General features: G+C 55.8%; 3 protein-coding genes across 6 annotated transcripts; 2 read left to right on the plus strand and 1 right to left on the minus strand.

The window, feature by feature from the left end:
• Positions 1 to 1,097: 1,097 nt before the first annotated feature.
• Positions 1,098 to 4,666, plus strand: MUC1 (mucin 1, cell surface associated; the record flags this gene model as incomplete). The annotated part of the gene is made up of 7 exons (XM_084242406.1): positions 1,098 to 1,158; positions 2,535 to 2,830; positions 2,927 to 2,979; positions 3,106 to 3,239; positions 3,387 to 3,508; positions 3,600 to 3,749; positions 4,601 to 4,666. The coding sequence occupies 7 exons, from the start codon at positions 1,098 to 1,100 to the stop codon at positions 4,664 to 4,666; spliced, it is 882 nt and encodes a 293-aa protein (XP_084098532.1).
• A 1,808-nt stretch (positions 4,667 to 6,474) lies between these two features.
• TRIM46 (tripartite motif containing 46) lies at positions 6,475 to 14,666 on the minus strand (the record flags this gene model as incomplete). 4 transcript variants are annotated; one of them, XM_084241791.1, is made up of 10 exons in its annotated part: positions 6,475 to 6,977; positions 7,567 to 7,864; positions 8,668 to 8,970; positions 9,955 to 10,076; positions 10,347 to 10,600; positions 11,272 to 11,367; positions 11,488 to 11,631; positions 12,295 to 12,638; positions 12,859 to 13,120; positions 14,589 to 14,666. In XM_084241791.1, 10 exons carry the CDS (start codon positions 14,649 to 14,651, stop codon positions 6,584 to 6,586), a joined length of 2,280 nt encoding a protein of 759 aa, XP_084097917.1. The 4 variants fall into 4 exon arrangements, with proteins under 4 accessions (XP_084097917.1, XP_084097916.1, XP_084097918.1 ...); XM_084241790.1 differs by lacking the exon at positions 14,589 to 14,666 and adding an exon at positions 13,943 to 13,981; XM_084241792.1 differs by lacking the exon at positions 7,567 to 7,864 and having other exon boundaries at positions 6,901 to 6,977; positions 14,589 to 14,651.
• A 684-nt stretch (positions 14,667 to 15,350) lies between these two features.
• On the plus strand, positions 15,351 to 17,997 carry KRTCAP2 (keratinocyte associated protein 2; the record flags this gene model as incomplete). Its single annotated transcript, XM_084243945.1, has 5 exons — positions 15,351 to 15,388; positions 15,693 to 15,847; positions 15,976 to 16,039; positions 17,575 to 17,641; positions 17,877 to 17,997. The coding sequence occupies exons 1-5, from the start codon at positions 15,382 to 15,384 to the stop codon at positions 17,995 to 17,997; spliced, it is 414 nt and encodes a 137-aa protein (XP_084100071.1). The 5' UTR covers positions 15,351 to 15,381.
• Between the last annotated feature and the right edge of the window lie 8,420 nt (positions 17,998 to 26,417).

Here is a 26,417-nt window from a genome sequence, read left to right on the forward strand (position 1 = left end):
CCCATCCCCCTTCCCACATTCCGATGTCCTCTCCCACAAATACCTGGTTTCCCTCCCACATACCTCAGGACCCCACCCACTTAACGCGATTTTCTCCAGACAACACTCCCGCATACCGAGTCCCCTCCGAAAGCTCCCAGCCCCTCCATTGATACTGGGTACAGTACGTTGCCCCCGTAATTGACCAATCCACTAATTCTTCTTGCCGGTCCTGCCTACCCCAGCTTCCCTTTGCCCCCGCTTGGGCAGCGCCGCCCAGCTTCCTCTCCGCGGGCCCATCGCAGCCCCTCTGCGCGTCGCGGCAGGCCGCCAGGGGCCCCGGTGACCGCTAGAGGGCAGGAGAGCCCGCTGGCCGCCCGTGGAAGAAAGCCCCTAGGGCTAGGTGCAGACCAGGCTACGTGCAAATTTAAGTGGAAATTTCTTCCCCTGGCCCCTTCTCGGGGGAAGTCAAGGAAGAAAAATCTGGCAGGGGCGGGGACTCTGGTTTTCAGGGTAGAAGTGCGTATGGAACAGGACAGGGAGCGGCTACAAGGGTGCGCCTTGTGTTCCGGGAAGTGGTGGGGGAGGGGGGCCCCAACTAGCACCTAGACCTCTCATTGGCAAGTCTTCTCCTTTCTTCTCAGCCCCAGGAGTGGAGTACCAGAGGTGTGGGGCTCCTGAGGGTGAGCTCCCGGGGTTTCTGTCCAGGACCTTGACCTAACCACTTTCTCTGTTCCTTTTCTCACCTGGAGCTAAAACTAGAGCCATGGAGACCCAGATCCCAGCCTCACCACCACCAACACCACCGTCTGGAGCCAGGGAGTGGTTGGTGAAAAGGGGAGACCTTTTGGAAAACAAACACGTTGTCAGAGGTTGAGTGATTGGAGCCCCAGGTACCCAACCTGAGGGGCCAGGAATCGTTGGGAGGAGGAGGAAGAAGTAGGAGGTAGGGAAAGGGGGAGGGGGCGGAGTTTTGTCACCTGTCACCTGCCTGGCTGAGCCTAGGGCGGGCGGGGGACCGGTATAAAGCAGCAGGCGCTTGTGCACTCCAACTCACACGCAGCGCAGCGCCTTCCTGAGTCTCTTCTGGCCCCCCTCCCATCCAGCCCAGCACCACCATGACACCAGGCACCCAGGCCCCTTGCTTCCTCTTGCTGCTGCTCTTCCTACAGCTTACAGGTGAGGGGCACAGGGTGGGAAGGGGGCTGCCCTGCTCTGCTCATGTGCTCTTCCCAGCCTTTCTGTGGATTTTGCTTCCTGACAGATGGAAGCACAAGAGTCAGGATTGCAGACAGGGTGAGATATTTTGTGCCCAAAAAAGACAAGAAGCTAGGGCTGGGCTAAGAAGAGATGGTCCCTCAGGAGAGTGAGTGCCAAGGGGTAGGCCAATGTCTGGTGGTGGGGTGGGAAAGTCAGGAGAGGTAAATCTCGTGAGTGGAGAAATACACTCAAGGAGAATGGGAAGAAGGAGGGTGCCAGCCAGGAGGCAGCAGGAGGGCTGATCCAGGCGCCTACTCCCAAGTGCCCCGGCATTACTTCTCTGGATGCGAGAAAATGTATTTTCTACTTATTTTAACGTGTTCCTGACCCAGCCCTTTGACCTCAATTTCTTACAGCAGCCACCAGCCCTATCCCTTCAATGGCTTCTACAGTCTCTGACAACACAGGTCACAGCAGAAATACACAGCCTTTGACTACCCAAAGCACCTCAGTGCCCCACTCCATTGACAGAAATGATATGAAGATAACCAGTAACTCACACTCTGCTGCTGATGGCCTTTCCCCAGGCTCAACCACCTTAGCCCCGACCACAACCGGCCCTTCCTCAGGCTCAACCACCTCAGTCCCGGCCATCAGCCCTGCCTCGGGCTCAACCACCAGTCCAGACAACAGTGATAGCTCAGCACTGACCACCAGCCCTGCCTCAGGCTCAACCACCTCAGCCCTGGCCACCAGCCCTGCCTCAGGCTCAGCCACCTCAGCCCTGGCCACCAGCCCTGCCTCGGATTCAATCACCTCCACCCGGATCACCGGCCCTGCATCAGGCTCAACCACCAGTCCAGGCCACAGTAACAGCTTAGTCCCAACTACCAGCCCTGCCTCGGGCTCAACCACCTCAGCCCTGGCCACGAGCCCTGCCTTGGGCTCAACCACCAGTCCAGGCCACAGGAACACCTCAACCCTGACCATGAGCCCTGCCTCAGGCTCAACCAATTTAGCCCCAGCCACCAGCCCTGCCTTAGGCTCAACCACCTCAGCCCCGGCCACTGGCCCTGCCTCAGGCTCAACTACCAGTTCAGGCCACAGTAACAGCTTAGCCCCGACAACCAGCCCTGCCTCAGGCTCAACCACCTCAGCCCCAGACACCGGCCCTGCCTTGGGCTCAACCACCAGTCCAGGCCACAGGAACACCTCAGCCCTGACCACCAGCCCTGCCTCAGGCTCAACCACCAGTCCAGGCCACAGTGGCAGCTTAGCCCCAGCCACCAGCTCTGCCTCAGGCTCAACTACTTTAGCCTCAGCCACCAGCCCTGCCTCAGGCTCAACCACTCCAGGCCACAGTGGCAGCTCTGCCAAGACTACCACAACCCTAGCCAGCAAGGGCACTCCATCCTCAGTTCCCAGCCACTACTCTGATACTCCTACCACCCCTGCTACCCATAGCAGCAGGCCTGTGGCCAGTAGCACTAGTCATACAGTACCTTACTCCTCCCCCAGACGTACTCCTTTCCCTATGAAGTTCTCCTTTTTCTTCCTGTCTTTTTCCATTGTGAACCTCCAGTTTAACTCTTCCTTGGAGGATCCCAGCAGCAGTTACTACCAGAAGCTGCAGAGAAACATCTCTGAGCTGGTGAGTTTCTACTTATATCACCATAATCCTCCGGAAAGCCTTTGGAAATGCTTGAACCCCTTATATTGAGCCTTATTCCTCCCCCTCTCACCCCAGTTTTTGCAGATTTATAAACAGAACTTTGTGGGCCTGTCTGATATCAAGTTCAGGTACAGTTCTGGGTGTGGACTCTGAGTGGCTGAGTGGATGTTGTCACAGTTGTGGGGAGAGACTCATGGTTGGGGGAAGTGTGGGACCCAGAGACTGGGCTGAGTTGCCCATTTCTCTGTGATCAGTTCAGGATCTGTGGTGGTACAATCAGTTCTGATCTTACAAGAGGGTGCCACTGATGCCTATGAGGTGAAGAAACAGCTTCTTGACCATGAAGCAAAAGCAGCCAGCTACAACCTGACCATCTCAAAAGTTAGCGGTGAGGCCACTTCCCCAGCTGCTGGCCAGTGCCATGCTGCCAGGGTGCCCTCCCTCTCCAGCGGCTGGGTTCCTGTTATACCCTGGGGGCTAGTAGGGGGAGGCCGCCTCCTTTGGGAGCCTGCCTGATTACTGCTTTTCCCTTCAGTGCACAGTGTGCCACTTCCTTCCTCTGCCCAGTCTGGGTCTGGGGTCCCTGGCTGGGGCATTGCCCTGCTGGTGCTGATCTGTATTCTGGTGACTCTGGCTGTCATCTATCTCATGGCCCTGGTAAGTGCTCCTTCTCCAGCCCCGACCAAGGTCCTCCTGCTAGAAGGTACTCCACAGGCCCACCACCTCCTGTCTCTGCTTGTCTCCCCAGGCTGTGTATCAGTGTCGCCGGAAGAACTGTGGGCAATTGGACCTCTTTCCAACCAGCGACACTTACCATCCCATGAGCGAGTACCCCACCTATCACACCCACGCACGCTATGTGCCCCCTGGCAGTACCAGACGGAGCCCCTCTGAGGAGGTGAGGTGAAAGGAGGCCGAGGCTTTTGCTGGGCAGGGGGTGTGAAAGGTGAGCAGTGAGAGGTGCCATGAAATAAGCAGTGGCGCTGGCAAGGATGGGCCTGGGGAACTTTCCAGAGGGAGCATTCCCATCCCCCCACCCCTTCCCCCACCCCACCCCCCCAGCGTTCCTAGAACAGCATTCACTGCTCATGCTGCTCACAGTGTTGCCCAGAGGCAAAAGGGCTGGGGCACTGTGCCCAAGGGGACTTTCATGCAGGACCCATAAGGACTGAGCACTAGTCTCCTGAGGACTTGGAAGGTAGATGGGGCGAACGACTGGAGGGGAGGGGAGCTCAATGTGGGGAGGCCAGGGAGACCAGGGGAGGGTGGACCCTTCCTCCCCCTTGGGCTTTTCACTATAGGACCAGGTAAATAATTACTTTGGCCACCTGGGGCTGGAGTGGCCCCACTCCAGGTGGGGGAGGGGAGAGGAATTTCCTTGTCTGGAACCAATTTTTCCTCTTTCTGGGCCTTCCTTCTCCCAGTTTTACACAGATACACTAACACTTCCTTGGGCAGGAGGAGCAGAGACTAGAGGGAGACAGGTACAGGAAGGGAGGGCAAGGGGGCTGACTAGAGCCAAAAGAGGGAGTGAAGGGGAGCAGAGGGGGGAGGAGGGGCCCTGTTTACAGTCACCTGGCTGCCGGTGGTGCCCAGCAGGTGCTCTCTCTGAATTAACCCCTTGAGAGTTAGTTGTCAGGCTCCCAGACCTATCACTCAGCTTGGGATGCCATCCCAGGGCCCCAAGAAACTAGCCCCCCAGGAAAGCTTTGCCCCTCACCCTGGATCCCTTCTCTCCTCTGCCCCCAGGTCTGTGCAGGCAATGGCGGCAGCCTGTCTTACACAAACCCAGCAGCCACATCTGCCAACTTGTAGAGGCACGTTTTGTGTGGAGAGTCTCTCTAACTAGTGCCCGTGCCTCCCTTCAGCACCAGAGTCCCCTCCCCAACTCCCTTCTGGGCCTGTGAGCTGGGAGTTCAGACTGGCTGCTCAAAGCTTCCCTCACAGGGCCTACCGAGAGTCTTCCAACCCCTCAGCCTGAGGAAGCCCAGCCAGGTCCCTGGGAAACAGGCCTGGGGCAGCGGTGCAGAGCATCCCAGGAGGACCAGGCCAGAAAGCCTGCACTGGGAGTGGAAACCTGACCATGGCTGAATAAAATGAGCGCCGCCTGTGTGCTAACCACCAACTTCTGACCGGCCATGCCATCCGTGACTGCCATGTTGTCCGTGACCAGTAGATAGGAGGGCTGGTCCCAGTGTGTGGTGTCTGGAAAGGGCCTTTGGGGGAGGAGAAAGGAAGGAAAGGAGCAGGGTTTATTTGAGAAATAAGAGGCGTGGAGAGATGACATTAGGGCACAGGAATGGCTGGGGAAGAACCATCCAGTCACCTCTCCCCCATGCCCGGTGGCACAGGAGGAAGGAGGAAATGAAACCCAGATGGGCTCCAGCAGGCCAGCAGTGCGACTGCCAGCATGGCTGTGACATTCCCCAGCTTCTCGGGCCTGGGTTTCACAGGGGGCAGGGGAGAGGGCTGGGGCAGCCTGCAATGTCCTCTTCCTCTTCCATATTGGCATGGTGCCCCGGGCAGCTCTATTCTTAGCTGCTTGGGTGTTAAGTAAGTCCTCTAGCAGAGATAACAGCAGCAGAGTCAACAAGGCCATGATAAGCGGTGTGTCAGATCCGGGGATTGGTGCCAGTCCCCGCCCCCTCCATGGTTATGGCTGCCCCACCCTCCTGTTCTGGGGTCTACTCAGAGCCCTTGGAATGGGGAAATGGTTCCAGCTCCCTGACCCCTTTGGGCCTAAGCACACTATTCAACCACATTCCCTTAGGGCTGCCACCCAGACATCCCACTAGGCCTGACGCAAGCAGCTACCACAGCGATGCGTGACCTGGTGGCCAAGGTCAGTTCAGCCTGGCCAGAACCATGTGTGGCAGGTATGCCTGGCTTGGGGACCTTCTTCTCTCACGTACTGGTTCCAGCAGGCACTCTGCTCTGAGCAATAGCAGTGCACCACGCCTGCCTGCCAGCACAGAAACCAAGAGGAATGGTTGGGTCATGGAAGGCAGAGATGTGCCTGGCATCACAGTTTATTGTTATAAACCATGAAAATAACAGCTGTTGTTTGGCATAGGCCTAGCAGTACCCACCGCAGAGAGGCAGCATTGGGCACCAGAGGCCTCGCTTGGCCCAACCCAGTGGAGACACCCAACTTCAGCTGGGGTCCTAAGGGAGACTTGGCACATTGGCATAGGCTGGGGACAGGTAAAGCATGCAAGAGGGAGAGGAGGGATATAAGAGGCATGCGGCTAAGGGGCATGGGAACCCAAATAAAGCAGAGTGATGAGGTCCCCGTCCCCTCACCAGGGGAAGTGTGCCTGGGCAGTGTCCGCCCCAAGGCTGCAGTTCGCAGACATGGTACGGGAAGCTTGGCAGGGCAGAGGGCAGAGCTGGGGATCACGCCCAGTGTTCCAGGTGCCTTCCCTCTCAACCAGCTGGGGAGAAGCATGGGACAAGGATGGGCAAGGGGCTCTCTCCATAACTCAGGTGAGACGCCAAGGGCAGGGCAGAGGACAGGGAATTGGTGGGGGCGGGGGCCTGGATGAACAGACAATGGAGGGAACGGGAGACATCCAGAGAGGAGCCCCTTGGTTAAGAGAAGGCTGAGGGAAGACACAGACATAGGTTAAGGGATGGACCACGTAGCAGGAAGAGTCTGGGGCACAAGCTGCCGGAGGAGTAACCTGGCACCAGGAGGCTTAGGAGGCCAGGGTCCAAGAAGGGCCGAGAGGGTCAGTCCAGCTTGGCAAAGCCCCCAATGGTGACCTTCCTCTCGGGCTTGGTGCCCACAGGCTCCTGTAGCTGAACTGCACCACCCCCAATGAAGCAAAAGGCAGGACACACAGGCCCTGAGCAGTCCAGGGGGCACTCCAGGAGCCCACGGAAGGACACGGCATCCAGGAAGGACACCCGGCCCCGCTCGTAGTCCAGGCAGATGCCCAGGCGGGGTGGCAGGGGCACAGTGCAGCCGGCTGCTGGGCCGTCCCTCCCTGTCAGCCCTGCGTTTGAGCTGGCCCCGGATCCCAGAAGAATCTTGCCCATGCCGATGGTCAGGAAAGCGAAGGGTGGTGAGGCCTCCACGGTGGCATCCTCAGCACCGCTGTCATGCCCACTGTCAGGGTCGTACCTGTAGGAGCGAGATTTGGCGGGAAGACAGAGGTTAGGAGAGAGGTTGGGGCGACCTGTGTCACAGACGAACGATGTAGAGGAGTGTGGAGTTGGGGATATAGGGTTTGGGGGCGATGTTGAAGAAGTGGGATGTTGGGGGACAGAGTATGGGGAGAAAGAGTAAGAGAGAAAAGCATGCATGGGAGAGTGTTAAGTAGGATGTTGGGAATAGGAGGACATGGAGATGGAAAGTTTAAGGGGAGAACTTTAGGATGATGAGAAAAGAAGTGGATGAAAGAGATACTGGAGAGGAAAGGTTTTGTAGAGAAAGGATGGTGGATGCGAGGGAAGGGGTGTGGGGACTTGGAGAGATGGTCTAGTCCTGAGTGGCTGATGGAGGAAGTAGAGAAGGTTCTCTCTGCTGTCATCCTTTTCTCCAAAAAAGTCAAACCCTATCATTGAGCCCACATTGCCCCTGGCCACAGGCACCCCACCCCAACTTCCATGCCCCTACTACTTCCTCCCAATCTCCTCCCAGCAAGTGTGTGCTTCCCATGCTACCCTGCCACATCCCCAGCTCCCAGCCACCCCTTCCAGAGAGGCCTGACCTGGGGCTGATCACGTCGGAGGCACCCTGGAAGCTCTCCTGGAGCTTGCTCTCTAGCCCCACGCCCACCTTCACCAAGTAGGAGGCGGGGTCCACGGCGCAGGCCCAGTAGCTGCGGCCCTGAGTGACCGCCACATCACCCAGGACCACATCCACGCTCAGATGGCAGCCAGTCAGGAGCCGCTCGGCAGCCAGCAGCAAGGGTAGCCCTGGAACACTCCGCACCGCCCGCTGGTCCTTGCTGATGGCCAGTCGCTCTCGGCTGGTGCCCCAGCGGCCATCGAGGAAGAAGTGCAGGACTGGAGTTGGGGAGGGTTGAGACAGAGGAAGGACTTCAGGGCGAGACACGAGCACTGGGGACCATGAGGTGTTAGCATGAGATACTTGGAGGTTTCAGAACGTGGGACAAGCTGCTATGGGGTGGGCAGGGGTCTCTGGGGAGCGGAGTCTGGAGAACTGGAATGGGGGCATAAGGAGAAAAGAAGGGTAGACCTCAGGTGGGCATGGGACCTCAGGAAGCATTTTAGTGTTGACCAGTGAGCACAGAAACCCGTCTCCCAGACCCACTGATTGGCAATGCTTTCTCCAACCCATTTCCCAAGGCTGACCCACAGACTGTCCCCATTACTGTTCTGCTCATCTGCCTGCACCTGCCAGCCCACACCTGGGGCTCACACCTGGCCCTACACCCAACCCCCACCTCTTATGCCCCGACTTGGACGGGGACACTTCTCGGCTTGCCAATGCCCTAGGGGCTGCACTATTTTCTACAGGGTCACTCCCAACATTTATTGAGCCCTTACTATGAACTGGAGACTCTGCTAAAACAGCACATGTATCATCTCGCTTACTTCTCACAACCCTGAGAAGAAAGTATGGAAATCCCCCCAGAGGAGGAACTGGAAGTTCAGAGAGGGTGAACAACGCGCCCAAAGCCACATGGGTGATGGGAGGTGGTGCTGGAATTCGAGCCCAGGCAGTCCTGCTGCAGCGCTAGTGAGCATGAGTCACCCCCTCTGAGACCCTCTCTTCAGTGCCTGCCCAGCTTCAGCAAACCCCGTGCCTTCTGTGCCACCCTGTGCCCACCCACCTGCCCACTCACCTGGTGCAGGGGGCGTGTGCAGGTGCACATCCTCGCTATACTCCCCGTAGCCGGCCTTGTTGCAGCCACGTACACGTAGCACGTATACAGAGCCCGTGTCAGGGTTCTCGAGCAGGGCGCTGGTGCCCCTCACCTCCTCGCGCCGCTGCCAGCGGGCAGGGCCCGGCTGGGCAGGCACATCCGTGCGCCGGAACTCGATGGTGTAGTGCCAGGCAGGTGGCGAGTGAGGGGGCAGCCGCCAACACAGGAAGATCTGGTCATAGGCAAAGGTGCGCTGGGTGTCAATGACGGGGGCCTCGGGCACTGTGGGAAGAGACAGCGGGGTCAGTCAGCACCTGGCCACGGTCCTGGCAGGGAGGGCAGGCAGGAAAAGGGAAAGCAGCGGGAGCCGGGGGGTGAGTGTGGGTGAGGGGAACTGGGAAAAAGGCCCATCAGGACACTGGGCAGTGTGGGATGGACAGTGCAGAGCCCAAGAAGAGGAGAAGCAGGAGGACACTGGGCAGGGTGCAGGTGACCTGTGTGCTGGCCTGTCTGCCACTATCTCACCCTGGCCTTAAGTCGGTCACTTCTCCTTTCTGGACCCCAGTTTTCTCCTCTGTCAAATAAGGGTATCAGACCAGACGGGGACCCTTCCAGCTTGACATTTTATGAGTAAAGAGGAGCCCCAGAAGTAGATGGGCAAAGGCCACTGGAACCCAGGCAAGAGGGCACTGAATGGGAAGGAGGGGACAGAGCGGGAGAGAGGGAGGCTGGAATCAACAAGACCGAAGATCGGGATAGCAGAGTGCAAGCAAAAGCTCGATGACAGGGAGGTCAGGGGAGGTGAGGGGAAGTCCAGAGGGCAAGGGTCAGGTGGACAAAGGTCAGGGGAGCAAGGACTAGGAGTTAAGCCTAAGGAATGCAGAGGAGGCAGAGGGCACTGGTGGGGGCGGGAGGAAGAGAAGTCTGATTAAGGCAGGAGGAGAGAAAGCAAAGAGAGGGTGGCCGAGCTGCATGGGAGCAGCAGGGGGGCAGGGCAGGGGGCCGGGCCCCTGGGGACAGGGCCGCTGACTTGCCTGGGGTGCTCCGGAGCAGAGTCCGCGGTGGCCACAGCCTATAAACAAAGAGAGGGAGAAGCAGCGCTGAGCGCGGTGGGATGGTGTGGCTGGGTGAGCTAGGTTGGAGGCGTGGCTGGCCAGGCCGGGCAGGAGGCCGGGAGGTCCCTGGTGGGCTCTGCCCCCCGGGCCCGCTGCTGGGGAAGAAGGGAGGAAGGCGCTAAGTGGGCATGGGGCCTGGCCATCTCCTCACCTCGCAGGAAGTTCAGCTCTGTCAGCAGCTTCATCTCACGCCCCACATCCAGCTGGCAGTGGCGGAAGGAGGAGCTGGCGGCTGGCCGGAATGTCTGGAGGGCCTCAGTGGCTCGGGCAATCCTGGGATGGGGGCAGGTGAGGGTTAGGCACTGCCATCTGGGCAGTCGCCCTTCCCTATGATTCAGCTGTGCCTGGCCCTAAAGCCTCAGCATCTGCTTTTGGTCTCTTTCTTGTCCCTTCAGGCAAGCTGGGTATCACTTTGGCCTGGTGAAAATCTCAGGGCCCAGGTCTCCATTGGGCAATACGCTAGATATTTCCTTAGACATTAACTACACCCACAATGCCCTTGCCCCCCAGGAGCCCATGCCCCTGTGCCATGCCCCTGAGTACCTGTTGTGCAACTGCTTGGCCGCTTGCACAAAGCAAGGCTGGTCTGTTTCCTTAAGTACCTCCTGGGCGTAACCCACCAGACCTGAGCCATCCAGCAGGCTCTGGTGCTCCTGGATCTGGGCGCTGAGACGGGCCAGCCGCTCCTGCTGGCATTCCTCAATGGCCTGAAGCAGTGAGGCCCGCTTCTCCTCCAGCACGGCCCCCAGCCCCCGCACCAGCTGGGATACCTCCTCCTTGGCCTGTTGACCACTCACCTGCCCAGAGAGCAGCACTCACTATCTTCTTGATGGCAGCACCTGGGCCAGCCTCCTGGGGCACCACACCATGACCAGGATCATAAAGGAACAGGGGGAACCCTACCCACCCGTTCCAACAGGCCAGGTTCATGCCTCCAAAGGCATCTGCACATCCAGATGGGGTCAAATCCTGACCATTTGTGCTAACCTTTCTCAGTGCCCCAATAATCCTGACCCTTTATGGACTCCCCCAAATAAAAGAGGCCATGACTGCACTGACATCCACTTTGACAGCACTAACATCCACCATCCTCATGGCCCATCCCCATGTGAGCTGATTCAGCAGCCTGGCAGATGGTATCAGAGCTCCAGGGACGTGTGCCATCCTCAGTAGATAGTTGAGCCGGAGGGCATCTGACTTATGTCCCCGGGGCTTTCCAAGCTTTCCCTGTCCTGGGTGATAGCTACCCTATCCCCTCTATAGCCTCAGGTTCAGCCTGGCCCAGGCATTGCCGTTACTGACCACCGAGCTTAACTAGAATCTTGACACCTCCATGGACCCCAACGTAGGCTTTCTGAACTTGCAACCAAATGTCTGGGCCATTCCACTCCCCCTTCCTGTTCCCGCTGCTCCTTGCTGCTCCCACGCCCAAGCAGGGCCCAGGGCCCACTTCCTTGCCCTCCCTCACCTCAGTGTGCCTCACGGTCTCCTCCAGCTCACAGATCTGGGTCTGTACTGTGTCCTGGTTTCCCAGGATGTATGTCAGGCTCTTTGTCAGCTTGTCCTGAGGGGGAAGAAAGAGGTGGGCATCATGCCCGGCTCCACAGAAGCCAGCAGTTCAGAGAAGTTATGAGGGGGTGTGAGTGTGGGTTTGCATTGGGGTTGAGCGAGGCAGGGCCCTCACCTTTAGAGCCTGGTAGGCACTGAGCACTGGTGTGATCTTGTGCCCACTGTGGGTACGCCGCACACGGCAGAGCTGGCACACCAACCGTTGGCACGTCTTGCAGTAGTGGGTCACCTCTTCCTTGTGGTCTGGGCACATCAGGCCCTAAGGACAAAAAGAACAAAGAGTAGTCAGCCAATGGTGCGTAAGGACTCTGACCAAGCCAGCGGGGGAACCTCCCTTCACTGGACAGATATGGGTGGAGGGGAGTTCAGCTGCTGGTTGGTGCTCCACAGTGCCACCTGGTGGTACATATTGGCATCAAAGCGAGGCTTTCCAGGTGGCTCCAGGCATCAGTAGTCCTCCCTTCAGCTACTTCACAGGGGTGTGTGGTACTAACAGTGACAATGAAGACAATTAATCTTAGCCTTTTGGCTAATAATTAACCTCTTCCTAACAAGATGTTCACTGCCATATCCCCATTGCCTAGATCACACCAGTCATAAAGATGTTTGATAAATACGTGCTCATACAGACCTTGTTAGTAAACAGAAAACTTTCACAAACGCTACCTCATGGGATCCCAACAAGCCTGCAGGTATGGATATTTCAGGGTAGATATTATCATTCTTATTTAGCAGACGAGATGGAGGCTCAGAGATGTTCAAAGATTTGTCCAGTGCCTTTTATGTTACAGAAAGCAGCTTCGGAATGGCAACCACCCCCCCTCCCTGCCCACCTCCTTTGGGGAGCTCACAATGCTGGGCACCCCCACCCGCCCAGAATCACCATGCCCCTGCATTCTCAGGGCCCACAGGGTTGGCTCACCTTGGGGCGGAAGGAGAGGGTGGGCAGGGTGGGCTCATGCTGGGCCTTCTGGGTGCCCCAGGGGTGGAAGAGCTTGAAGCACTCATTGCAGAAGGTGGCACGGCACTCGGTGCAGCCCTTGGTGGCCTCTAAGGGTGGGGGCTTGCACAGCTGGCACAGGATGGCACCACCCACACTCACACTCTGGCGGTACCGCTCCACCACGCGCTCCAGAGTCAGGTTCCGGAAAAGCCCTGCCAGGCCCCGCTCCCCCAGCTCCACATCACCCTGGCAGGCTGGGCACGGGAACATGATCACCTGGGGGTGCAAAGCACCTCGCTTCCTCCCGGGGTATGTCCCAAAGCCTGTGAATGGGCCAGGGAAGTAGAGAGGAAAATTTATAGCTAGCTGGGGGTAGGGGAAGACCGTTCACTAAAAAAGAAATTTTTATTGTGCCACAGCTCAATTCTTACTAGAGCCTGATGGACAGTATCCCCCATCCAACAGACCAGTGATGAATCCCTTCCATCTCCCTGACAGACAACTCAAGATACCCCATTCCCACTGCCCTGGCTCCAGCCCCACCTGACTTAAGCAGCCGATCCAAACGCTCTGGCTTGGGGAGAGTTCTTCGGGAGAGGCGGGGACTCCGGGTGGAGGGGGTGGAGGCTGGTGAGGTGGGCTCAGAGCTGGGGTCCCCACCATGGCCTACATAGCCCTGCTGGCCCAATACCTCCCGGGCACAGGCCTGGCACACGTTGTGCATACAGGGCAGCACCAGCGGCTGCTTGTACATCTCTTGACACACTGGGCACAGCAGTTCCTTCTCCATGTTCTTCATGCTTGTCTGTGGAAGGATCAGGAGGTTGGATCAGAGCTTTGACACCTGAGAGTATCTCCATGGCCTCTCAGCTGCCCTGAGAGACCCAACAGGGCCTCAGGAACGGGTAAGACGAGCTACCTATGGCTATTCCCCAGCACGAAGCCCGGCTTAGTTGACAGATCTTCCCAGGTATCGATCTCTCTAGCCTGTTTCCCTTCTGCAGAGCTAGAGGCCTAAGGAGATGGGTGGAAGCTGGGGATTGGAAATTGGAGCTTCTCCCAGCCTCAAGCCCCACCCCCTTCGTGCCCTGGAGCCGAGCCAGGGCCGCTGCACCTCTCACTCGACCCAAGGCCCCCAGCATGCCCACCTCCCCCGCCCCCTCACATTTGTGGGCCTCCAGCGCCAGGCATTTCTCTCAAGGACACCGCCCATTCTGCAGCTCAGTGCGGACCCCCGCCCCCTTCGCGGGCATTCCCTCCCCTCAGCCCGCCCCGCAGGACTCCTCCCAGGGGCGAAAAGCCGCTCGCTCGCCATCGTCCTGTTCACCCCATCCATCCTCGTCCTCCTGCCGCGGCTCCGGCCTGCGGCCGCCCCGGCCTCCATCCCTCATCCTTCACTGTCCCATCCGTCTCCTCCATTGCCCCGACGCTAACCCATGTCCCTCATTCCTCCCCTAGCCCCCTCCTATCCAGGCTCCTGCCTCCTCTACGACCAGGTTAGCCGCAACCCCCTCCCCAGGCTAGGGGGAAACACGAGCCCCGCCTATTCGCCCCCTCCCCGCCGGAAGTACCCCTCCCTCTTTGGGTAGCGAGGGTCCTCGAGCTTTGCCCCACCCCCACCCCTCACCTTGGTCCCTCTCTTCGCCGCCATCCCGGTCAGGGGCGCAGCTGACACAAAGGAGGGAGGAACGGAGAGGGAGGGGGAAGGAAGTGGTGGGGGGGAGCAGGGTTGGCACCGCCCCTGGGAGAGCCGGGCACGGGTTGCTATGACAACCGCAGGCTCGGAGGCAGCCCAGAGTGGGGGTGTGGTGGGGTGGGGTCTCGCCGTGGGGTCCAAATTGGGAACTGCACCCTGGGGAGGCTCCTTCACCGCCCCCAACCTGTCCTCAGTTTTCTTAGAAAATATCCAGGCTCACACACACCCCCTCGCCATCGCACAGCCCCACTGCCCAGTCGCCCCAGCCCTTGGGCCCTGCTGACAGCTGCCCCCGCCCTGGTGCCCCGCTGTCAGTCACCCCAGCCCTCCCGCTGCGTCCCGGCCGCGCTCAGTTCTTCACACCCCGGCAGATGGACGCCTCCGGCGCTCACTTCTGGCTGCCCCCGGGATTACCCTGTCAGCACTGCCCCCGGCCCCGGCCCCCACCCCCCGTCTCGCCATCACCGGCCCGCCTGTCCACATTCCAGCATCTTGCCGAATCCCCACCTGTTCAAGGACCAGTCTGCCCAGAGCCCTCGACTCCCCCTTCCCTTTCCCTCGACCCCCCTTAACTCACACTGATGCGGACCAGCGCATCCATGATGGAAGTGAACGTCTGCATATCCTCACCCTCAGCCATGGCCCTACCTTGCCCGCCCGCCCCCGGGTGCCCGATCCCGGTTGCGGCTGCGAACCCCGGGCTTAATGCAGGAGCCGGTGGGGGTGTGGGGAGGGGCGGGAGGCGCCACCGCGCATGCTCCCGGGCCGGCCTCGCGCGCCGGTCCGAGTAGGAGGTGGGAAGAGTTCGCCCCCACGTGGTGCTCAGAGGGCGGGGGGGGGGGGCTGAGTAACTTGGAGCGGCGTTTGAGGGAAGCGCCATCTCTCGTGTTCGCGTTCTCCATTGGCTCCCGCTCTCACTTATATAAAGCGGAAGGACCGTTGCCGAAGATGGGTTCCAGGACGGGAGGACCAGATTTCAGCTGGGCAGGAGTTCACGGGAGATGTCGAGATCAGGGGGGAGGGAGGTTTGAGGAACAGGCACAAGAACTGACAGAAATGGCGAGAAAGCCGATGTGAGCTGGAGGTTGTTGGTCACGGTCCCGAGGTGTCGGAGAGCCAAGTGCAGCGTGTCCTGTGAGGCAGCAGATGCTCGCGCGAGGAGAGGGCGGTGACCAAGGAAGCCGTTCGACGCAGTATTTCCTCCCTGCCAGAAGAGGGCGCCGCGTCCAGGCGCTGACAGTGAGAAAAAGGTGGACGTGGCGGGGCGGGAGGGCAAGGCCACGTCGGGGCGGGCGCATGCGCGTTGCCACCCGCGCTCGGTTCGGTACCCTTTCTTGGCTGCAGGCGCCGATTGGACCCACGGGCAGGGCATGATGGGTAACGGGACCGGCGGGATCCCGGGGAGAACTTGTAGGGGTCGAAGTGGGGGCGAACCAGCTTTCTTGCTCTCCCCACAGAGCTGACGTGTACTGGGCTCCAGAGGGCTGGCATTTCCTTGGGAATGGCGGTTTAGGGAATCCGGAGTTGAGGGTCGCTGCGGGGTATGAGGACTTGGGGGGTGTAACTGCAGCCCCGGGAGTGCTAGGACTTGGGACTGACCTAACTCCGGCTTGGGACCTGCCGAATTTGCTCCTCAGGAAGGGCTGGGCCTGACTCTCCCTCTCTTGTGTCGTTCCTCCAGTGGTGGGTACGGGCACGTCGCTGGCGCTCTCCTCCCTCCTGTCCCTGCTGCTCTTCGCTGGGATGCAGATGTACAGCCGCCAGCTGGCGTCCACGGAGTGGCTCACGATCCAGGGCGGCCTGCTTGGCTCAGGCCTGTTCGTCTTCTCTCTCACTGTATCCTTGCGCTGGAGGGGAAGAGGTGTTTGACTGTGGGAAACCAGGAGGGCCATGCAAACGAGTGCCCTACCCATTACTCAGCTCTGCCCCCATTGCATGCCTCATTCCTTAACTCCCTCTACCAGGCCTTCAATAATCTGGAGAATCTTGTCTTTGGCAAAGGATTCCAAGCAAAGATCTTTCCTGAGAGTAAGTGAAATTCGGGGGTTGAGTACATGAACCCTCTCCTCTAACCTTGTATTCTCCACAACATTGGACTGAATTTTCAGGTGCTTAGATGGTGGTTAGTTTAGAGAAGGAAATCAATTTATTAAGACTATCTGGAAGTAGATGCTTGTTTTTAAAAAAGATTTATTTATTTATACATACAAGAGCTGGGGTACAGGCCAGAGTTGCGTGGGGGGGGAGAGAGGATTCACCAGAGACAGAGTGGGGAACAGAACAGGCAGGCAGACTTACTGAAATACCCTGCTGAGGGGAGCAGTGGACGAGAAAGGAGAGGTCTGCTGTGCCATGTGGATTGCTCGGTCGGCTCGGGATGGAACTCATTCTGCAGAGGCTGGGGATTGCTTCATAGTGCCGTGCTTAACCCCTTGCGCCACCAGGGAGGCCCAGTATATGCTTTTGGATTCAGCACCTGATCTAGCTTCTGGAATTGGAGCTGGGAGAGGTCTCTGAAAGCAAGAAATTCAGCCCATGCTGGCCTGCTCCCAGGGAAGATCCAGTTCTTGTTCCCACAGAAGAAGCAGTGCCAAGTTCATTGAGGGCTTTTGATGTGAGACTGTTCCAGTATTAGTGAATGATGATTGTGAAGGGCCTAAGTGTTTCTGCTTCTGTAGGAAATTTCTGTTTCTGCAGGAATCCTGGCCACATTAGAAGAACTATTAGATTGTTTTATGTTTGAAATAGTCCTTGTTGCTCATGTAATCAAGAATTGATGACTTAGTTATTTATGGGGAATTAAGTTCATAAAGCAAATTAGGCGTCAAGGCCAGATCACCTAAGGATGCCACATGCTCCAAAATCGACAGCAGATGAATCTCATGTGAAGCCTTCATCTGGTAGAACAAAGGCCTATACCGTGGTCCTCTTTTCTTTCCTCTCCTCTAGGTCTTGCTCTCTCCACCTAGCCTTGTTGCAGGCTTCCAGAGCGCCATCTAGCACCTCCACCACCCCTACACTTCTCTCCTAAATTTTGTTTCCATGTGTATTATCTTCATTTATTTCTGAAACCTCTGTTATGGGCCAATGGGCAACGTTCTTCCCTTGCTTTCCGCCCTCCTGCCTTCTCTCTAGTCCTACTCTAGATATCCTTTGTGGAGGAGCGAGGCCCTCAGCGCCGCTACGGCCCTCCAGCTTAATGTACTGATCCAACCATTGGTGGCTGGCTTCCACTGGGAGACCCTGACCCTCTTCCCTAAGTAGGAGCAAGCCTTGCCCTTCAGACTGTGCTTTTGGTTTTCCTCCTTATCACAGAAAAGCCAGGATAAGAAAGTTCAGCCATATTTGGGACAAAGCTGGTAATGAGATTACATCTCCTGCATCCATTTTCTGGGTGGGCATTATTCAGGTTATCAAAGGTCCTCATGCTCTTGTCATGCCATATCCTACCATGGAGGTTCCCCAAGATTCAGAGGGCCCCAGATTTCTCCTAGACTCCACATGTGAATACCTGGTACTTCCAATCTGACCACCACCTTCCTTGTCCCCTCTTGCCTCCCTAGTTCTCCTCTGCCTCCTATTGGCTCTTTTTGCATCCGGCCTCATTCACCGAGTCTGTGTCACTACCTGGTAAGTGCCTGACAACTAAGTAAGGGGTGTAGCACCCTGCCCTTTGGTACTGGATCCTCCTTTGTAATGGTTCCAGACCTTTCCCATCCCTTCCCCCAACTCCCTGTTCTCACTCTGTTGCCTTTCCCCATTTTTCTGAACCTGGTTTCTTTCCTGATGCTGGTGTCTTCCCTATGAGGTACCAGGCTGGCAGCGTGCCCACTGATGCCATGACCTTTCTGTCTTCACCCTATAGCTTCATCTTCTCCATGGTTGGTCTATACTACATCAACAAGATCTCCTCCACTCTGTACCAGGCAACAGCTCCAGTCCTCACACCAGCTAAGGTCACGGGCAAGGGCAAAAAGAGAAACTGACCCTGAATGTCCAATAAAGTGGATTCTTTGTAACTCTGTGAGCTGTGATATGCTTGGTCCTCTTCTGCCAGTACCTGCATGGGTGTGCAGGACATGGGCAGATGGGCACCTACTGTTTTCAGACCTTGAGCATGGTGGGACTTTCCTTCTTCCAAGGTTCATTTTTACCAAATGTTTTACCACACTACATTTACCAAATGTGACATATACTTGTGTGAGTGTCATTGTGGAAAAAGAATGCATGAGTGATCTGTGGTCGTCACCTTCGGGAACAGGGGTAAAGGCTGCAGTGCAGGAAGTCCTGCCTGTCAGAACTTGCAACCAGAGAGTGAAGAAGGCCAAAGGTCCTCCACTCCTACTCCTCAGCATGGGTCCCATTTCTACCCATGGAGGTTTTGTCACTCCAACTTCTCCACCCTGAGGGAATGAGCCCCCCTCACCTCCCCACCCTCAAGTGAGAATTCCCTACAAGGTTTCCCTCCTGGGTCCATGTGTTCTACTCCAGGGCAGAAGTGCTTAGAAAGACTCCCCAGGTTGATTTCTGCCTGATCCTCTTTGGTTTTTTTTTTTTTTTAAAGATTTATTCATTTATGCATACAAGAATTGCGGTACAGGCCAGAGGTGAGAGGATTCACCAGAGACAGAGTGGGGAACAGGACAGGTGGATTGACTGAAATGCACTGCTGAGAGGAGCAGTGGGTGTGACAGGAGAGGTCTGCTGCGCCATGTGGGTAACTCCCTGGCTGCTGCAGAGGCTATAGAGAGCTTCACAGTGCTGTGCTTAACCCCTTGCACCACCAGGGAGACCCCCCTTTTTGTTTTCATGCCTTCATTTTTTCTCTTCGTCTCACAGCGAAGAGATTAGTAACTTCCTAAGTTTTAGCCAAGTATGCACAATGTTAGAGACAAGGCCATAATCTCTGAGCCTGCTTTGATAGAAATGAGGTCCTACTTCGTGCTCTGCCATGGGGAGTGCGTCTCTGGAGGATGCCTGGGCACCCTCTTGCTGCATGGCATGAGTGTGCACATTTTGCTCAGCCTTGTATTCTCCAGTGCCTTGTGGGCAGTAAAGCTGCCTGCAAAAGAACCTGCCGTCTAGAAAAGAAAATTCTTAAATGGTGGCCTAGGGATTAAGTCTCAGCGCTATCACCTCTATGGCCTGAGCTTGATCCCTGCCAGGGAGCTGACCCACAAGGCACAGAGGACTTCTGTCTAGCCTGCTGCTCCCCTTAGTGTAGTTCAGTAAATCCGCCTGTTCTGCTCTCCACTGTCTCTGGTGCATCCTGTCACGCCCCCGCACCTCTGGCCTACACCCCAGTTCTATGCCAAAAAAAAAACCAACAAACTTTAATGGGAGATGAAGTGAGTCAAAGGAGGATTAGAGACTTTCCCCACCCTGTTTGCTTTTGCGACCAGAATCCCAGACCCTTGCTCCTTTCCCTGGACGGTGGGAGTGCTATGCAGTTCACTCGGGATGCCTGCAGAGGGCGCCATGAGCCCGCGTTGTCCTCGACTAGCAACACTTTCATACAATCCTGCACTGAGGCCCGGAAGGGGAGCTGCTGCATTTCAGAATTGTTGCTGGGTCTCCACATGGAAACTCCTTGGAGGACCTAAAAGACTGGCCCATTTGGGAGAACTGAAGCCTGAATTACATCTTGGCCCTCCAGGCCGGAAGTGGAGCAGAGAGTTAAATGAAGACCAGAGCCTCCCCTGAGGGAGTGGCAGCCCTAGACTCCCAACACCTAGTGGTTGACAGGTGGCCATGTGTGGGCCCATCTGAGGGATGAGGGGTAGTCCAAATGGTCCTGGGGGGTGGGGGTGGGGAGGTCCCTGGACGTACAGGGAGGCTGAGTTCTAGATCACACTCAAACCTTAATTTTCTTTTAATCTGGGGTAAAGCAGTGGGCAGAGGGGCCAGGTCCCAGCTCAGGTGAGCAGAGATAGCAGGGGTACCTGGCCACCTGAGGGTACCATGCATCCCAAGATGGGAACTTGGGTGGGGTCAGGCTAGAGGAGGCTGAGGAAGAGACGGAGAGCAGGTACCAGGGCAATGCCAAGGGACCTGGCCACCCACTGCGTAGGCATCAGGGGCAGTATTGCCCCAGGACTAATGACCCCTTCCTCAGGGGATGGGTGCATTTACAAGGCAGGTTGGCGCCGATCTTAGTTCTCCACCCTGCCTATCTTGGGTGCCTAGTTGCAGGCTGCCCAGAGACCTACCAATTAACCCTGGCTGGGGTATTCCAGCCACCTAATCACCATCATTAAGTAAGGGGGTGTGAGGCCAGCATAGCTTCTGGAAACCTGAAGGTGAGTAGGATAAAGGTGCTAACCTCTTGGCCCTGGACTCCTGGGGCTGGAAGCCTGTGGGGAGCTAGAGGTGGCCCGCCCCGGGAGGACAGAGGGAAACCAGATGTTTCCTCCTGCTCCCTCACACGTGGCTTCAACACCCTTGACACCCGCAGCCAGCTCCGGAAACAGGAGTAAATAATACGGGGAGGGGGCCCTGGATGTGAGTGGGGAGGGCGGGACAGCAGGCTCCTAGCCCCAGGCACTTGGTCCTTGGGGCAGGAGGTGACAGGACCTGAGAAGAGGACAGTGAGAAGCCAGAGAAGGGCACTGAAGGCTCCCCTACCGGGGCGAGTCTAGACTCCCCTGGGACTGGCACTGGCAAGAGGGGACGCCTGGCATTTAGGGCATGCCAGAGGGTCAGGGCGGGGGTGGGGGCGCCCAGGGCAGGCAGGGAGGGGGAGTCTGCGCCAGGCCTTGGCTCCAGCCCTTTCCGGCCCTTATTGTCCTTGGTGAGAACAGGACGCTGTCCTGTTCCCACTGCCCGGCTCCCCCAGCTCTGCTCCCCAGGGGCTCGGGAAGGATGTTGGGAAACAAGAGAGCCAGAGACTTGTAGAGACAGAGATGCTGAGAGATGCAGAGACAGATACAAAGGGGAAAGGTTCAGTCAAAAGCAAGCATTGAAGCTCATTGTGAGCCTAGCGGCCCTGGGCGCTGTGGGAACCGTGAGAGAATGGGAAGCCGGAGGCCCTGCCCTCGGGACCTCAGGGCTGGCCAGCCCTGTGCACACTCCTTGACTTAGGGTCACTCCCAGAGCTCTCCGCCAAGCCAACAATGGCCGGAACCCTTGTGCAAGCACAGTTGGTGGCACCTAATTGCTTCTCTTCGGGTATATTTGTTTGCCTCCCACCCAGTAAACTATAAGTTTCTCAGAGAGCAAGCTTTGGGATCAAGCTCCCAAATCCTACCCTTTCCCACAGGGCTGAGAGCAGACTGGCCACACACAGGTTGCACTGTAAATGCTATCTGGTGGAGCTCCTTGCTGAGGCAAAGTGAGGAGCCTTAGATTCCCCACATCACCTGGGGTGAAGAGCCAAGTGCCTATCCCCTGGCACATAGTGTTTAGACCTATTCCCCCCATCCCAAGCAGCAAGCCATGTAGAGCCAGCAGTGTCCACCCCAGCCTCTGCAGCAGTGGGCCTAGGGAACTTCCTCTCAACTCTCATCTCCCTGGACCCACAATTCTCAGTAAGGGCTCCCTGAGAGATGGGTCTTCTAGAAATGGGAAGAGGTCCCTTCTAACATGGAGGCTCCAGCTGTACTTCTATTTTTTTTTTAAAGATTTATTTATTTATACAAGTACTGGGTAGTCAGAAGCGCAGGAGGGTGAAAGAATTCACCAGAGCCAGAGCGGGGAGCAGAACAGGCAGACTGACGAAATACACTGCTGAGGGGAGCAGCAGATGCGGCAGGAGAGGTCTGCGTGCCATGTGGGACCTTCTCCGGGGGCCGGGGATTGAACCGGCGTTGCAGAGGCTGCAGGCAGCTTCGCAGTCCAGCACTTAACCGCTGTGCCACCGGGGAGGCCCCTAGCTGTACTTCTAAATGAAGGAATAGGGAGGCATGTTTGACATGCTTACATTGAACAAATTAACACTTTAACACAAAATCACAATATCATGATGCTAGTTACAAGATCATACTGTGGTTTTTAGAAAGTTTTCCTCTCCAGGGAACTGCATGCCCTCTTCATAATGGAAAGCCCAGTGACGACGGGCATATCACATTCATTGCACTTTTCTACATTTGAAAATTTCATTAAAAAAATCAAATCGGGCTTCCCCTGGTGGCGCAGCAGTTGAGCGCTGGGCTGAGAAGCTGCCCGCAGCGGCGCCAGTTTGATCCCCGGCTGCCGGCGAGGGTCCCACATAGTGCTCAGACCTCTCCTGCCGTGTCTGCTGCTCCCCTCAGCAGTGCATTTCGTCAGTCTGCCTGTTCTGTTCCCCGCTCTGGCTCTGGTGAATTCTCTCACCCTCCCGTGCTTCTGACTGTACCCAGTGCTTGTATAAATCAATCAATCAATCAATCAATCTAAAAAAAAATCAAATCACTTGTACGTAAGTCCATTCTTTCTGTTCTATCAGAGTGACAGTGCTGTGGTATGGAACCACACTTGGGCCTAACAGTCATTTGAGCTCCTATGTAAATCAGGCCTGAGGCAAGGTGGGCCTGTGAGGAACCCTCCCCTGAGAAATGCCCTCACATCAATTGAGCTGGGAAAGCAGTGAGGGTCCCCTACCATTTTAACAGAGGCTGCACTGTCAGGAGGGACTGCAAGAGCCAGATTCTCTCAGTTCAGGCCAGGATCCCACAGAGGAATCCTACACACCCTCTTTCTGGGACAAGAGTTGCCATGAGATCTTAGGCTGCTTCATGGGAATTGCTGGGACCAAGGGATATGTACACCTGTGGGAGTTGCCCAGGAGAGCTCTCCCCTCCCGCTCTCAATCTCCAGCCCCCGTTTCTAGCCTCTGAGACTTAGGCCTTCTCCTGACTCAGGCAGTTTCAGATTCTAGGCAGTATGTAAGAACCAGGGTCTTGAAATCACACAGACCTGAGTTTTGATTCTGACACTTGCCAGTGAGAGTCCTTGGGCAAACTGAGTGACCTATCTGCCCCTCAGATTCCTTGCCTGTAAAATGGAGCTAATCATACCTGCCTCAAGTGGTGGTGAAGATCTGAATTGAAAAACAATGTGGAAGAGCTTAGCCTAGTGCTTAACCTACTAGGCACTGAGCAAATGTATTTTTTTTTTTTTTCTATGTGACAACCACCTTGGAGCATTTATCACCAATCAGTCAGTGTAATTAGCGCTTCACAGATACTCTTTTTCAACCTTGACATCAACCTTATGAGGTCAATATTCTTACTCCAAGGGATGTGTGTCAATTTGGTTGGGGAATATTATCCTGGATGTTTCTGTGAGGGCGTTTTTTTTTTTTGTTTGTTTTTAAATATTTAATTTATTTATTTTTGCCTAAAAGAACTGGGGTACAGGCCAGAGGCACAGGGGGTGTGTGTGCAAGAGGATTCACCAGAGAGTGTAGGGAGCAGAACAGGCTGATCTAATGAAACACACTGAGGGAGCGATGGGTGAAAGAGGTCTGCTGCACCAGGTGGGCCCTGGCTGTGGCTCAAACTCGGGCTGTAGAGGTGATAGAACTGAGACTTAACCCCTAGGCCACCAGGAAGGCCCCTGTGAGAGGGTTTTTGAATGAGCTTTACATTGAAAATAGGAGGGAAGCAGATTCCCCTCTATAATATGTATGGGCCTCCTCCAGTCCCCTGAAGAATTCTACCTAAAACCTAGAAGGAAAGGCTGACCTCCCCCTTGAGAGATCCCCAGCTGTGATAATCTCCTGGGCTGGAAACAGACTTTCCCATTGCTCCCACCCTAGATCAGAGGAGGGAAAAGTCTGACAGTGAGACCTTACAGATTTTGGACTGGCCAGCCTTGGTAATAAAAGGAGCCACTTTCCTTAAAATAAATCCGAGAGTTTAAAATAACCTGATTATAAGTGAAGGCGGGGCTAGAATTAAAATTCAGATCCATCCTTGTTGCCATGTTGTTTAACCAATATGGTTGCAAAACATGGTTGCAACATACCATCTGGTCCCCACCACCTCTCTGACCTCATCTCTGCGCTCTTCCCCATGCTTACTCCATCCCTCCCCCAGCTTCTGAGTGGCCCCTGTGCCAAGTATGCCTTCACTGCAGGGCCTTTGCACTTGCTGTTCCACTGCCTGAAACACTTCATGCCTTAGGGGGCAATGGTTTTCCTCACAGAACTTCACAGTCCTTGAAATATTAACAATTTATATATTTGTGTAGGGTAAATGGCTTTCAGGCTTTTCTGCCCTGCCACCATTAGGATGGCCCTGCTTGATGGGGCACCTACAGTTGTTACATTGTTGTAAGCTGTCTTGTTTACTTCTGTGGGCCATGGGAGAAACATTGAGATAGTCACAGACAGAAGCTGAAGCAGAAGCAGGAGAAGGGGAGAAAGAAGGCCAGAGAAGTCCAGAGTGAAGACTTGCTGGGACCTTGGAGGCCTGCTGGCCTCCTGGCCCCCGGCACCACTGCCTGCCATGTACCTGTTTGCCACACTACATGTAAAGCTCAATAAAAGCCTAAGAAAGCCACCAAGGGCTCCAAAGCTCTCCTTTACCCGGTCTGTTGGATCAGAAAATCTGCTCAGTGGCCTTCCTGCCACTACAATTAGTTTCTTTTTCTTTTTTTAAAAGATTTTTTTATTTATGCATACAAGAACTGTGGTGCAGGCCAGAAGTGCAGGGGGTGAGAGGATTCACCAGAGACAGAGTGGGGAACAGACCAGACAGATTGACCAGAATACACTGCTGAGGGGAGCAGCGGGCGAGACAGGAGAGGTCTGCCGTGCCATGTGGCGAGCTCCCTGGCTGGCCGGGGTTTGAACTTGTGCTGCAGAAGCTGCAGATAGCTTAACAGTGCTGTGCTTTGTTGTTTTAAAATATTTAATTAATTTATTTTTGCCTAAAAGAACTGGGGTATAGGCCAGAGCCCCCTGAGCCACCAGGAAGACCCCTACATTTGTTTCTTATCTGTCTCTCACAACTTCTTTGAAACAGGGAATATTTTTTTCATTGAAAGCTTGGTGGAAGGCAGGGTATTTGTCTGTTTTATACATGAGAACACTGCCTGACATGTTGCAGGTGCTCAGTACATATTTGTTAAAAGAAAAACCAAAACCTGTCACTCTTTCAGTTCTTTGCTGAAACTCAACCTCCACCTGCGTCAACTCTACACTCCTGAATTCCCAGAACTAGCCAGCTGTTTCTCTCAGCTGCCAGGCCTGTTCCTGGGGCCCTCCACCCTCAGGCTAGCATCTTTCCCATCTAGGTCTCTCCTAGCTTACCTTCTCTAGGAAACCCTGATTCACCCCACCCTGGCTCCAATCAGCAGCTAATCTCTGATCCACCATCTCCCCTTGAAGCCTGTCTGTAATTTTTTAAGTATGTGTTTTGATGATTGCATGTCATGTGTGTCTGTCCTGTCGCCCCTATGGAACTGTGGGTGTCCTGAGGGCAGGAATGGAGTCAACACACCTGGAACCTTTCCCGAGACCCCAGCAAACCTTGGCACCTTGGGCACCCAGAGCCAGGCTAACTCATATGGGTTAGCCTGTGTGCCTCTAAGGGGTGAAGGACCCCTTGTCCAGAGCTGTCCAAGGCCAAAGACCCTATGTCTGGCAGATGGGGGGAGGGTTCTCTGGAGTACTTCTATTTTCTGGGACGGGGAGAGCTGGGTCAGTTTCCCTGGATATCAGTAAATCCGAACCTGTTGTCCTCCTCTCTGTCTCTTACCTCACACTTGCAGCAGCCCTGCTGGGGTACCTGCACTGTGCTTGCTTCTGTAGATACAATGAACCAGGGCAGGCCAGGTTGTCTTTGAGGCAGACAACCAATCTACAGTTCAACTTTTTTCAGGGTTCTTTGACAGCCTGGCCAAGGCTTTCGAAGGCTCATCTCCAGCCACTCCCCCAGGAAGCAGTCTTTATCCCCAGACAGCCGTGGGATTACTCACCACAACCCCATGCTTCTGTGCCTTTGTTCAGCCTTTCCCCTGGCCTTGTGTGCCTGCCCCACCCGGCCTGTACCTGAACAACTCTTACTCATCTGGAAAGGTCTTTCCAGTATCAATTCAGGCTTCAGGGCTGCTCTGAAGTGCCCCCTCCCTGCCAGTTGCTCCCCTCCTCTGTGCGGAAGTAATTGTGCACGTGCCTTCACTTTTGTTGTACTTTAGAACAAGGGACTCACAGATTTGGAATTTCTCTTACAGCAAAAGCAGAAAAGCCCAATAAAAATGAGCTTAGCCATTGGCAAAAGTAACTTACCTCAGAAAGTGGCCCATGAGTGATGGTGGGGAGACCAGGGAAAGGCTATGGGTGCTAAGGTGTATCCTCAGCCCTGCTATGCAGCTAATGACAGCGATTAGTCACAACATTAACACCCAGCGAGTGCTTCCCAGGTGCCACACATTTCTGAAGCACTCTACCTACATTATCCCCTTTAATCTTGAGATCAATACT

This window comes from Talpa europaea (genome assembly GCF_964194135.1).
Source record: "Talpa europaea genome assembly, chromosome: 9".
NCBI lineage: Eukaryota > Metazoa > Chordata > Mammalia > Eulipotyphla > Talpidae > Talpa > Talpa europaea.